At 41.8% G+C, this 12835-nt stretch overlaps 1 protein-coding gene across 17 annotated transcripts in view; it reads right to left on the bottom strand.

The window, feature by feature from the left end:
• Positions 1-12279, bottom strand: part of Cadps2 (calcium dependent secretion activator 2) — a 514674-nt gene extending 502395 nt beyond the window's left edge. For all 17 annotated transcript variants that reach the window (XM_035451763.1, XM_027389980.2, XM_027389983.2 and 14 more), the window contains exon 1: positions 11932-12279. In XM_035451763.1, coding sequence (XP_035307654.1) covers positions 11932-12279 — 348 coding nt within the window. The remainder of the gene's footprint in view (positions 1-11931) is intronic.
• Between the last annotated feature and the right edge of the window lie 556 nt (positions 12280-12835).

Here is a 12835-nt window from a genome sequence, read left to right as displayed (position 1 = left end):
GGTATGTTGTTTCCCTACCAAGTGCTTGTCCTTTCTTATATTATTGCTTCTAATGCTTCTAATTGTAACAGACTACACTGTATGTAAGGGTGGCTTCCAACAAGCAACTTCTGTCCTGGAGACCACTTCAGACCACCCCACAGACAAGAAGCTAAACATAGTAAACAAGAAAGACCACAGCTACATCTTGGTGGCTGTTATGGCAAAGCTAATGACACAAATGTGAGAACAAAGAAAAGTTCAATGAACAGAACCCAAGGCAGTTGCAAGGCTGGGGGTAAGAATACTGACCAAATGATTAACCCTTGGCAGCCAGGTAGGTAACTAACAAAGCTAGAGTCAGAGACAGAGGTAGTGCTTCACCTGCCCAGCACAACCATCTGACTAGTGGGACCAGGGTGGGCATACATACAGCCTTCCAATGGTCCTAAAAATGAGAACTCAAGTCACCAACAAATATCATTAGAAATCATCTCAGTTGTGTCCAGCTTCTGCCACGGGCCTATAAAAACCCTAGACAATAGAGTTCAAAGGCATTTTCTTCTATTGGATACCTCTCCTACTCCCCAGATTTCTCCCATTTTTCTTAATTTCTCTTTTCTTTTTCAACTACTCACTTCTGTGTAACTCTCAATAAAGCTTACTTCTGCTCTGCATACTCCCATAAGAGTCCAGAGTCACTGTCCCAGACCTGTCTTTCAATCGTTCATGATGTCAGCATCTGACATCCTAGGTCCCCGGCTCATAGACAACTGGGATGTGCAAGTCTACTCACTCTCAAACCTTTTATCAATGCTTATTTTCGTTTTGTGTAGGTACATGCTATGACAAGTTCATACATGTGTCAGTATGTGTGAAGCTACATGCAGAGGCTACAGTGGATGTCAAGTGTCCCCACCTTATTTTTTAAGGCAGGGTCTTGCATTAAACCTTGCACTGAGCAATTTGGCTAGAATGAAACTAGAAATCTCACTGACCTTCCTGTCTCTACCAATGCAGCCATGGAATTATGGGTAGATGCCATCACCTAGCATGTCCAATTTTTACATGGATGACAACGATCTTGATTTAGGTCCTCATGCTCTTTACCAATGGAGACATCTCCACCATCTGATATGCATTTTAAAATGGGAAACATGGATTTTTTTTAAACAGTGTGAAAGAAAGTAGGGGCTGGAGACAAGGCTCCATGGTTAAGAGCACTGGCTACTCTTCCAGAGGACTCAATTCCCAGCATAAACATAGCAGCTCACAACAGTCTATAACTCCATTCCCAGGGGATCCAATGCCCTTTTTGACCTATGTAGACACAATTTCCATACCCACATAAATAAATTCCAATAGTAAATAAAACCCATCCAGTAGTGCACATCTTTAACCCACCCCATGCAGCACTAGATGAAGAGGCAGGTCAATTTCTGTGAGCTCAAGGCCAGCCTGAGTTTTGGGGCAGCCATGACTACATAGAAGAAGAAGGAGAAGAAGGAGGTGGTAGAAAGAAAGTAAATGAAAAACAAGGTCAACTCTGTGACAACATAGTTCGAAGTTCTAGAAGTGGCCAATTTTATGAAAACGGGCAATTATCATATTTGCATCTGGAACTGAGAAAAATTCTAATTAGTTACAAAGACAGATAAAAATCTAAACAGATTCTGGATGTGGATAATGTAATTTTTGATTCTTCAAATCCAAATACTAGAGCATTTGCACCCTGGCAGACAGTACTGGAGAGCACACATACAGTGAAATGTTTCTCATTTCACACCACTACTTCTCTCAACCCTATGATGACTGTAGAGTAGAAAATGATAAACCTTCTTCTTAAGAACATAAGTACAAAAGCCAAGAACTAATACAGCACAATAAATAAGAGACCCAGAGATAGATATTGGGCTTCAAGTTTCTGCTGAAAATCAGAGAAGCAAAGCAGCCCAGCCAGCAGATCTTACCTCTACCCAGCTGAAATGGCAATCCTGTCCCCTCAAATCCTCAGAGGCAAAAGGCCCTCAGATCCTGTCTCCTCCTCCTTATATTCCCTTCTCTGCCCAACCACGTCTCCACCTCCCTAGTGCTGGGATTAAAGGCATGTGATCCCACTTGATGAGATCACCTTTGTGTGAGCTGTTTCTTTTAGGAATGGATCAATTTCATGTAGTCAGTGTAGCCTTGAACTAACAGAGATCTGTCTACTCTTAATCCTGAGTCCTGGGATTACAGATGTGTGCCTGGCTTCTATGGCTAACCAGTATGGCTGCTAGTTTGCTATTTTTGATCTCCAGTGGCTTTAATAAGTCATAAATAATATACTACTACAAAATAAATGTATACTAAACTCAAAAAAAGTATACCAAAAATCAAATCCTACACAGGTAGAAATTACCCAGGAAATGCAGATTTTATTTTATAGACACTCAAGCAATCTGACATGCAGGAACCAAACAGAAGCAATCAATAATCTCCATGTATAAGAAAAAAAGAAATTTATAGAATTCAATATCAATTTTGGATGTTTTATCTTATTAATGTAATAAAAAATGAAAGGATACTTATTTAAAGAGTATCTATCATCAAATTTTAGTCAGAAAAACTTACTGGTAAAATACATGAAACACTACCCCATAAAGCCACAGAAAGCAGGTTGGTAACTAATCCTAGTACTCTAGCCAATAAGATATAGCAGGCCAGCTACTGCATAGGGCAAAGGCATCCCCATCGGCATCAATTTGCCCTTCTAAACAGGAACCCAGAAAGATCAATATTAAAGGAATCAACTGTGTGCTGTCAATATGTACAATCAATATGACTAGTTACAGCATAAAAAATTAAAGAGCTTCCCATTGCTCCATAATTAGATAAATAAATAATGGAGAAATTATATGCTACAGTAATAACAGAGTATAAAACACTCAAAAATCACCATAATTATAAATGCAAGGGTTCTGTAAAATCAAAATTTCAAAAGATGACAAAACACAAACACAAGGACTGAGGAAAATGGGGAAGTAGAATGAGCTCCTAGGAGACTGGCTATAGTACAAATATTGTTCTCAAATAGACTTAATTAGACTGTTTAGAATGACAGCATTTCAAATGGCATATATACAACTCGTTGGCACTATGCTAAATATGCTACACCCAGCATCTCATTTAATCACAAGAACAAAAAAAGCAGCCAGGGCCCACTGAGATGAAATGTATTTATTCACTAAATGACAACTAGAGAAGTCAGGAAGAATGGGAAGAACACTGAAGCTAAGAAACTTTTGACATGGAAAAAGTAAAAACACTATTAGAAATTAAAACATATAGTAACCTTTAATCAATGTTATATCACACTGTAAAGAGGAAAAACTAGATTAATATATCGAAATAATTAACATGGAAAGAGAAATACATAAATTATAATTTTTGATCATTAACCCAAGAAAGGTTTTCCATTTGTTTTATATTTTATAATGTCCTCAGAACACTAGATAATGTAAAACTCACATTGTAAGGACTAAATAAATGGTTTACAAACAAATTAATGAAACAATTACTATGATTAACCAGTCCATGAGATTTTAGTAATCAAAGGAGAGCTTAATCATTGTTAAGGCTATAATGACTGCATAGATTTGGTGGGGGGGGATTCAACCTACCTCTAACTTTTATTTCAGTGGGTAACTGAGCATGACTGAGGAATGAGCTATTAAGGAAAATAGCAATGAAAATCTACTTCAAAACAAAGTGAAAGGCGATGATACCAGCATCCCACACTGAGGAATGCTGTCTTAGTACATGTCTTAACTAGAAGACAAAACCAAATTTCAGTAGAAAAAGATGGAAAAGAGTATTGGACCACAAGGGTGGGTAGTCATCCTCACAAGCAATCAGAAATTAAATTTCTTCTCAACGATACGATATGATTGACCAATATAACCTTTAAGTCATTCAGACCTTTTGCCCAGTAATATTTCTTTTACAGAAATCCAACACCAACTTGAAGGTTACATAATGAAAACATATTTAAACCAGAGAGTTTACAAAACTTTGTGATAACATTTCTATAAAGTAGACAATTATGATGCTTCTTGTTTCTTTTGTTCTGTGTTGATTCTTTCTCTCTCCCCTCCCCCAATCTCCGCTGGGAATTAAACCAAGAATCTTAAGCATCCTAAGCAGAAGGTCCACCCCTAGCATCCTAAGCAGAAGGTCCACCCAGAGCTGCAACTTCAGCCCCTGTGATGCTTTGCAGTGTAAGTTTTCCAAATGCAAATCAATGCTTATCCAGTTAATAAACTCAAAGAAAAACAGGGACTTCTGATTAATGTCCACCTTTTAAGTCAGAAGCTTGGATGTGGTAGAGAAACAGGAATTCGCTCTTAAATCTTTAAGTGTTTCTAATGATTTTATTTAATAAGACTTGAGAATATCATCTATAATATATTTTTGAGTACAGAAGATAGGGAAATTTTATTTCATTTTTTGAGATTCTAATAGAATTACAATATCTCTCCCTTTCCTTTTCTCCAGCAAAACTCTCTGATATACACCTCCTGCTCTACATGAAATTCATGGCCTCTTTTTTACTAATTGTTATTTAACGCATGTATAATGTATATACATATATGTTCCTCACTGTAACCTGATCAATCCACATACTTTTTACGTAGGTTTCCTGGATGGGACCACTTGGCTCTAGACAGCCAACTGATGAGCTCCCTCCCCCAACTTTCCTGTTACCTAGAGTTGAGGGCTCTGGGGCTTTTTAACATCTGCCTTGGCATGTGCGTTTGTATTGGTATTGTTCATCTTGGTTTTTTGGGGGGGGTGGGGAGGCAGTCATATTGGTGGGACTTCATGTAACAAGTGTAGCTTCCAATATTACTGGAAGACACAATTTTACAGCAAACTCCTTGGTTATTTGGCTCTTACAGTTTTGCCACCCCTCTGCCACAATGTTCCCTGAGTTTTAGACGTGGGAGGGTTTTGTGGATGCATCCAGTGGGACTAGGCCCACAATCCTGCATTTTTATTGGCTGTGGTTTTCTGTAGTGGTCTCCATCTGTTTCAAAGAGAAGATTCCTTGCTGAGGGGTGAGGACAACACTTATCTGTGGGTAAAAGGACACGTGTTGATAAGGCTTATTATGGTTAGTAAATTAGTGGCAATAGATTCTTCTCCAATAACCATAACTTAATAGCACTGAGTAGTTAACTAGATTTTCCTCTTTTTTTTTTTGAGCAGATTATAAGTCCAATTAAAGAGCTATTGGTCACCACCAAGATAAACAGGCCACTACTTCACCCTTAGCATTACCGTGCTATGCAGCTTGTTGATATGAGTCATTGTGTCATAGTTAGGTACAACTGTTTTGACAAACATACATGCATGACTGAAAACCACAATACTCTTTTATAGAAGATGTCTGTGAAATTCACTCTTCTTATAGGCATTGCTTGGTATCAACTCCATCACTGAGACTTCAAGACCATCTTCTTCCCAATGTTACTTGGAAAGGAAAACAACTCTTAAGCTTACTTCCCATCTCTCAGTTCCCAGTATTTATTTTGTTGTTGCTAATGACCTATCTATGGTTCTGTAATGAATGATAGCTGCTAATACCATTTATCACCCAGAACAATCTATTGGAAGACTTTAAAAGTCTAAATTAATGCACTCTGTCTTTTCCACTGTACTCAAAGAATTCATATTATTTAGATATCCTTTCTGTTGGTGGCAACCTTTTACTTAATACAGAATACCCACTTTTACACAGTATTCTTATTTATTACAAACACTTTCACCTTACACAGGTAAAAGTAAGCCTTTTTCCTGTAGCTCTCTTTACAACAGTAGATCTCAATCTTGGCTGCACACTGAATTCACCTGGGAAGCCTAAAGACTACCTTCCCAACCCCTGAGACCAATTTAATTAGTCTGCAGTATCACCTGCATAATGGGATTTTTTTTAAAGCTCTCCAGGTGATTATAATATGCAGCCAAAGATGAGAATTATAGATTTTCCTTAAGGAGATAATATATAAATCTTTAACCAATATACAGTGGCTATAAGAAAAATGTTAATGATTTTGGACAACTCCACCACTTGATACTTGACTAGTCCTCACTCTAAAGAATGTATTTAGTGTGCCACCAATGTGCCTATGATTTGCAATCATGAGCTCTTTCCATTATGACTATAATTCCATGTGAACAGAATACCTTAATATTTCCCACTAGGGGAAAAAGTCTCAATCATTTTGAAGTTCATGTAAAACATGCACAAGAATTTAAGTGGTCTGGCTCCAAGTGTGATTTTCCTTGCAGAATTTCCATATTTCATAACCTGGGAGCCATCTTCCTCAACTTCTAAATGTTGTTTTTACTTATTTAGCTTGGACGGAGTGGAGATATGCACACGTGTACACACATGCCAAGGTACATGTATAGAGATCCAAGGTCAACTGCAAGAGTCACTTCTCCACTTGGGTCCCAGGGATTTAACTCAAGCTGTCAGGCTTAGGGATAGGTGTCTTCACCTGCTGAGCTATCAAAGGGCCCAGCTTTCTCAATTTTCTTTTGAAATACTTTAATGACCTTATAGTAAAATTTTGCTTTGTTTCCTGAGAGTACAAGTAAATGAAGTTCTTAAGACAAATAAAAGAAGCAGAAGAGGTGAAATGTAATCACAATACTTTGCTTTACAATCAGTCTTCAAATATCAAAATAAAGGATGATTACATTTTTGAAAGAAAGGGACTACAATATTACTTAATCCATTTCAATTCTCATTAGCACAACTCATTCTATCAAATTAAGTGCGGCTGCTGCGGTACCCAGACACCCTGTGGAGGGTTAGATGAATCAGCTAAAGCAATAAGCATTTTTCTCTGAGATACCATTTCAAGTCCGGCCTGTGGTTTTTCTTTAATGTGTGGTTTCCAACTGGATTCCCTAGAGGACAAGGCACTCCCTATTATTAAAAGCAGCAAACAGTGTAACCCATTCCTTTGGTATTTGTCCCACACTGTACTAAAGCCAAAAGAGCACAAAGGAGGAATGGCAAGGGGCTCTTTTAGAATAGCACCAGGTCTACTGGAAACCGTAGGCAAGAGAGCAAGCCAGATTGCCAGGGTTCACCACTGCTTTCTTGTCCCTTGGGTTTGATAATGGCATTGAGGTTTTTTTGAAGTCACTGGTTCCGTGTCAATAGAGATTCCTGTTTTCAGAGCTTTTTTCAGGACATTTACAGGTCCCAAAACATGTCTAAGGTACAAGCTCTATGGAAAACTACAAGATCTTTATGTTTTCCTTTTAAAGCATCTTTCCTCCATTCTAGATCTCACTAATTCTTTGAGATATAAACTAAATGTGAGACTTACACATACCCAACATTTACTAGATTCTATATGCCAGGCACTATGTATGCTAAGTACACAGTATACTTATATAAGTATCAGGACACAAGTGTACCTCAAGCCCCAAAAGTAAGATAACACATCACTCAGGCAACATGGTGCTAAGCAAAAGAAAGATGCCCTCTCGGCCTTGCAAACCTATTATTTATTTCTACCAAAGCTGACTTTCCTAAGCCTGTTACCAGAAGACTAAAAATAAATAAATAAAACAGAAAGGACAACTGTTTGCAAAGGAGATGAAAGTGGTCATTTTTGCACAGGTTGAATATGCCTATCTGAAAACAGTGGAACTAAAAGTGTTTCAGATTTGGGATTTTGGAAAATTTGCATACATATTGCATCCTATCTAGGGGATGAGACTCAAGAGTAAATACAAAATGTATTCATGTTTTCTGCTCACCTTATCCACATAGCCCAATAGCAATTGCTGACAACCTTTTTAGTTTGTAGCTATGACTTGTCAAATGAAACAAGATACGAAAGGATTCATCTGGAGACACTAGAAAACGTTTAAGATTTCTGAGCATTTAGGCTTCTGGATTATCAGATTGTGGATAAGATTCCCCAAACTACAAAATCCAAATGAAAGACAGGCCAGGCAACTATCCATTGCATATTACCTCATCCAATACTGCATTCCCACAGCACAGTCCTGCAAATCAGTTTTACCTAAGAAAATCCTGAAGCTTATTTATATAAATGTCTCAAACCCAGAATCATCGAGGATTATGCAAAATGCTGAGAAATGATTTTACAAAAAGTTTTATTTCACAAAATGCATTGTTTATTTCATAAAAGGCATTGTGCATCGTTTCAATGGCAATGCAAACAGAAATGCATGGACGCAGGCATAGGAATCATGCAGAAAGTTATTAGGTGACACTTTCATCTTTTAAATTCCTCTTTCCTTATTTCTAGTTAAAACAAGAGTTGGCTGTTTTCACAACACGTTATATTCAATAATAAAAACAAAAATAACAAGAGAAAGGGCTGTGTACAAACTTCCAGCTCCTGCTTAATCCAAAATACCAGCTCTTTAAATCATGTTCGCTGTAAACAGTTACAAATACAGACTTACAGTAGAAACACATCTGTGAATAGACTTCTATGTTGGCCAACATGCCTGTCAGTTTCCCCAGCCTTTAACACTAAGCACTCCACTTGTTACTTTTCCCTCTAGGTTCTCAACATTTTCTAAACATCTGACAGGTAAAGGCCTTATTATAATATGTGATTTGCTTGTGGTTGTTTTGTTTGCTGTTTTTCTAGCAATAATACTGATCCCTCCTTCAATAATCTTGAACTACCTAATGGTCATGACTGTTGATAGTTATATAATGGAACAAATGCAATCAAAGCAACAAATGTGAGGGAGGTATCAAGCAGTGTTTACTGCTGAAACAATCCTATGATGGCTGCTCTTCACCACACATGCCTATCATGCATGTCACCCTGCCTATGTCCACTGAGGCAGTGGGACTACCTGGTACAATGCTCTGTCATAGAGCCTAACTGAAATCTACTCCCAGGATTTTCTGTAAAGGCACCAATAGTGATTGCAAGGCCTGAAAAGTGTCAGCTGTTACTCCTCGGCATTGAAGTGTGCCAATCAAAACCACAACGTACATACATAGCTTCACTGAACTGAGTTTACCACTATTTAACACCCTCAAATAGTTGAAGGACACAACATCTTACTGGTTCTATGGAACATTTTAGCTAAGTGTTAAAAAAGGGGGAGGGAGGAATGGGGGGACAACCAAACAAACTCTGTGCCCAGCTCTGGCTCATCAAAGCCAAACAGCCCTACCAGTGAGAGGCTTTGTCTACAAACCCGTGTCGTAGCCTCCAGGGTAAGGTTCTCATCTCTGTGGCTCATTTTCTTCAGTTACAGAATGAGGACCCTTTCAGACACCAATTTCTGAGCCTCTAAGTTCTTAAAGTTGGGAGAACTGAGAAAGCATTAAAAAAAAATTCATCTTACTGCCTGTCTGACTACAAAGACACAGAATAAGAGTATACAATGGATTAGTGACTGTGCAGTCATGTTACTTCTTTTATAAAACCCAACTGTATAATTCAAGACTTAAAGTAAGTTTTGGCATTAATTGTTGGCTTGTGCATCAACTTCACATGAACACAGTTAAATTCCCATTTTATTTTTCCTAGGAGGAAACCTGACTGCCAAGAATTGCTCCAGCTCCCTTTAGCAAGTAGCATTTCTTAAAAAAAAAAAAAGAAAGAAAGAAAGAAAGGAAGGAAGGAAAAGAGGTGGACCTTCTAAATAAGATAAACGCTTAGGTTGTTTGTTATGGAACCTCCCCATTAAAATATAAATCATTAAAGTTCATCTGATTATGCTTGAGACTCTTGATATTTAAAAACAAAAAGTCTAAGCATTCCAAATAATTGTACAGAGAATGTATGCAGTGCTTTTCTCCTTCCATAAAGTTGGGTTTATTTCAGTAATGTCTGAGTAACATTACATCAACAGTCTCCTCAGTAGCATTGTGAGTCCACCTGTTTGCCAATTCAAATAATTGCTAGAGAAACATTCTATTTAAACAGGAAGAGCCAGGAGAGCTGCATTATTTGAACAGCCAAGGGAGAGTCCCCTTCCTTAACACACTGCAACAAGTACTCACAGTAAAAATGAGCCAGTAGTAAATGACTTCTCTCTAAAGGAAACTATTCTAAATACAAACAGCCTCCTGATTTTTACCCGATAATAATTTGTACATAAAAAAACACATCAAAGCTAGGCTAAATGTGATGTGAAAGGTGAAACTAGACACTGCATGATTCTCATATACTTTGTGTGGACTCCTATAGCAACATAAATATAAACCCACGCTTAGCTTAAGAATGACTATGGAGGTTGGCACTTGCAAAACCTACAACGATGACACGGGCTCAACACAAGCAGGACATAAGGGTATATGGCCTCATGTGGAGTGGAGCAGCAGGCTCGGCACACTCTGCAAGGCATTCAGTCTTCACCTGAGGAATGGCAGCTCTAATCATGCCAAGTGGCGTTGGTGCTAGAAAATGCTACTCTGACCTACTTCTCTCTTCACATGAGGAGACAGCCTAGAACTGGTTAGAACTCTATCAATCCAATGTTCTATGAACTCCATAAAGTGTTGGGCTACCTAATGGGCCCCTGTGAATAGCTTTCAGCAGTATGGGAATGCCCCAACAGCACTCAAGAGAATGATAGTTCTAGAATAGCTCATTTGGTTCTGACTTTTCAAAGTTGGAAAGAACACTTAAGATCTAACCTCTTGGAAAATTTTAAATATGTAGTACTAAGTATTCTTAACCCCAGGCAAATTCATAGTTGTCCACCTATCCCCAAACTCAATGAGCTGCATGCAGTAACTATCAATGCACAGCTCTTGACATGGCAAACAGACTTTAATTTTTAAAAAATGACTGGACACATGTGGACAGGAGGGCTGTGGTCGGGGCATGGTGGGAAGTGATGGTGACCTGCTACAGTTTTATTTTAAAAGTCCAAAAGGTTCTAAGAGAAAGGCCTCACATTGGCAATTTGCTATTTCAGTAAAGTAATAAAGGACTGTACATGTAAGTATGCTGTTTGCAAGCTCTGGTCTTGCTGGGTCCCCATGCCATGTCGCAAGCTAAGGAGACTGTTACAGATTTCTTCAGAACGTTCCGGACTCAGCATTCCACGAAAAGCATTCCATCTTATCCAGTGAATAAGATGATTTCAGTTGTTCCCTCTGTGTATGGTACAGAACATCAGATTCCTAGGGTCCTGTTTTAAATCTAACCATGACAGACATTTCATCTGACAGAACTTCCTTACATTTTTGGAGAGGGAGCCATAAGTGAATCATTTGCAGTAGTCCTTTACCAGTCACCAGTGGACTTCATTAAGCCTGCCACGGCCTGGAACTACTTACCCATAGTCACTCTGGGAGCATATCTTCCACAATGTCTGAATGCTATGCCCTGCTTGTTTGGTAGCACAGGAAACTTAGCAATGCAACTTTGCTTTTAATTCCCCCAAAGAACATATCTAGTCTTTTGCCTGAGTGGAGATTTCTCTGTACTGGGAAAGTGTGTCCGTGCTCCACCTGCTTTGCCTAGCTACAGGCTCTCACTCTGTCCCACCGGCGAAGCCCAGCTCCACACACCCACCCCACAGCAGCCCAAATTGAAGTTGTTGGGAGTTGCATTCTAACCCTGTCTCAAGGTAACCTGCCCAGGTGCAATTACTGCAGGGCCTGCAAGGTGGGGTCAGCTGTTCAGTCCACGTCTTGCGGGTGGTGAGGTGAAGCTGCCAGCTCCTGCCAGCTCAGGCCAGCTCGGACCAGCTCCGGCCGAGGTGAAACCTAAGCGCTCCAACCTGCCCTAGACACCCCTCAAAGTCTGCCTAAAATAGTGCCCAGCCCCTAGCAGAAGGGTGGCAGCAGGTGCCCCCCCCCCCAGAGCTCTCTCAGAAGAAAGCCCCCCGGGGGAGAGAAGTGGCCGCAGGAGGCTCCCGGGTCCTGCCACTCACCTTCTGCTGCCTCCGGGCCATGTCGGTGGGCTGCTTGGCATTGAAGGGGTACGCGATGCACCTCACCACGAAGACGTACAGCTGGAGGCGGATGCGCCGCTCTTGCTCCTCGTCCAGCTGCCGCTCGGGATCCTCTCGCCCCTCGCTGAGTACCGAGGGGCTCGGGCTCACGGGTCTAGCCGCTCCGCCGCCACCACCACCTCCGGAGCGCCCCGGTGCGTCCCGCCGCCCTTCCCGAGCCGCAGCCGGCGGCGCTCGCTGGGAGCCACCCGGCGCCACCAGCACCTCGCGGCTCTCCTCCTCCAGCCCCTCGTCCGACTCCTCCTCGCTGGAAGACGGGTCGAGCATGGTGCTGCCTGGGGCCCCTGGGCTCGGCCGGCGGTCCCCTGGGCTCCTCGCCGAGCGCAGCTGTCCCCGCGGATCCGCGGGAGCCTGGGTCCGCGCGCGGCGGCCGCAGAACGAAAGGGAAAGTGGCCCGGGCTTTCCGGACACGTCGAGTTCGGCGCCCGAGTGTTTGCCGCGGCCAGGACGCGCGGGGCGGGCGGGCGAGCGGAGCCGCGGGAGGCGAGAGGCGGAGTTAGCGCGGGGGCGCTCGGGGCGCCCGGGGACCGCTCGCCCAGCCTAGGTCCGCCAGCCCGCGCGCGCCCCCTTCCAGCCCCGTCGCCGACCCCCCGCAGCCCGCGCAGGTGAGGAACCTGTGGCGCCTCCAAAGCAACACGTGGAATGGAATGTCGAGGAGCGGCCGCGGGGCCGCGGAGTGCGCGTGCGCGCGACGCCGCCGCCGCCGCCGCCACCACCACCACCACAGCCTGGCCCAGGCGGGTGTGCCTGGTGCCCCGGAGCGCGCAGTTTGCAAGGGGCGGGAGGTGCAGAGCTCAGACGAACCCCGATCCACCGAGCATCT

The sequence above is a fragment of the Cricetulus griseus genome (genome assembly GCF_003668045.3).
Source record: "Cricetulus griseus strain 17A/GY chromosome 1 unlocalized genomic scaffold, alternate assembly CriGri-PICRH-1.0 chr1_0, whole genome shotgun sequence".
NCBI classification, from domain to species: Eukaryota; Metazoa; Chordata; class Mammalia; order Rodentia; family Cricetidae; genus Cricetulus; species Cricetulus griseus.
This window is presented reverse-complemented; position numbering and strand designations above follow the sequence as displayed.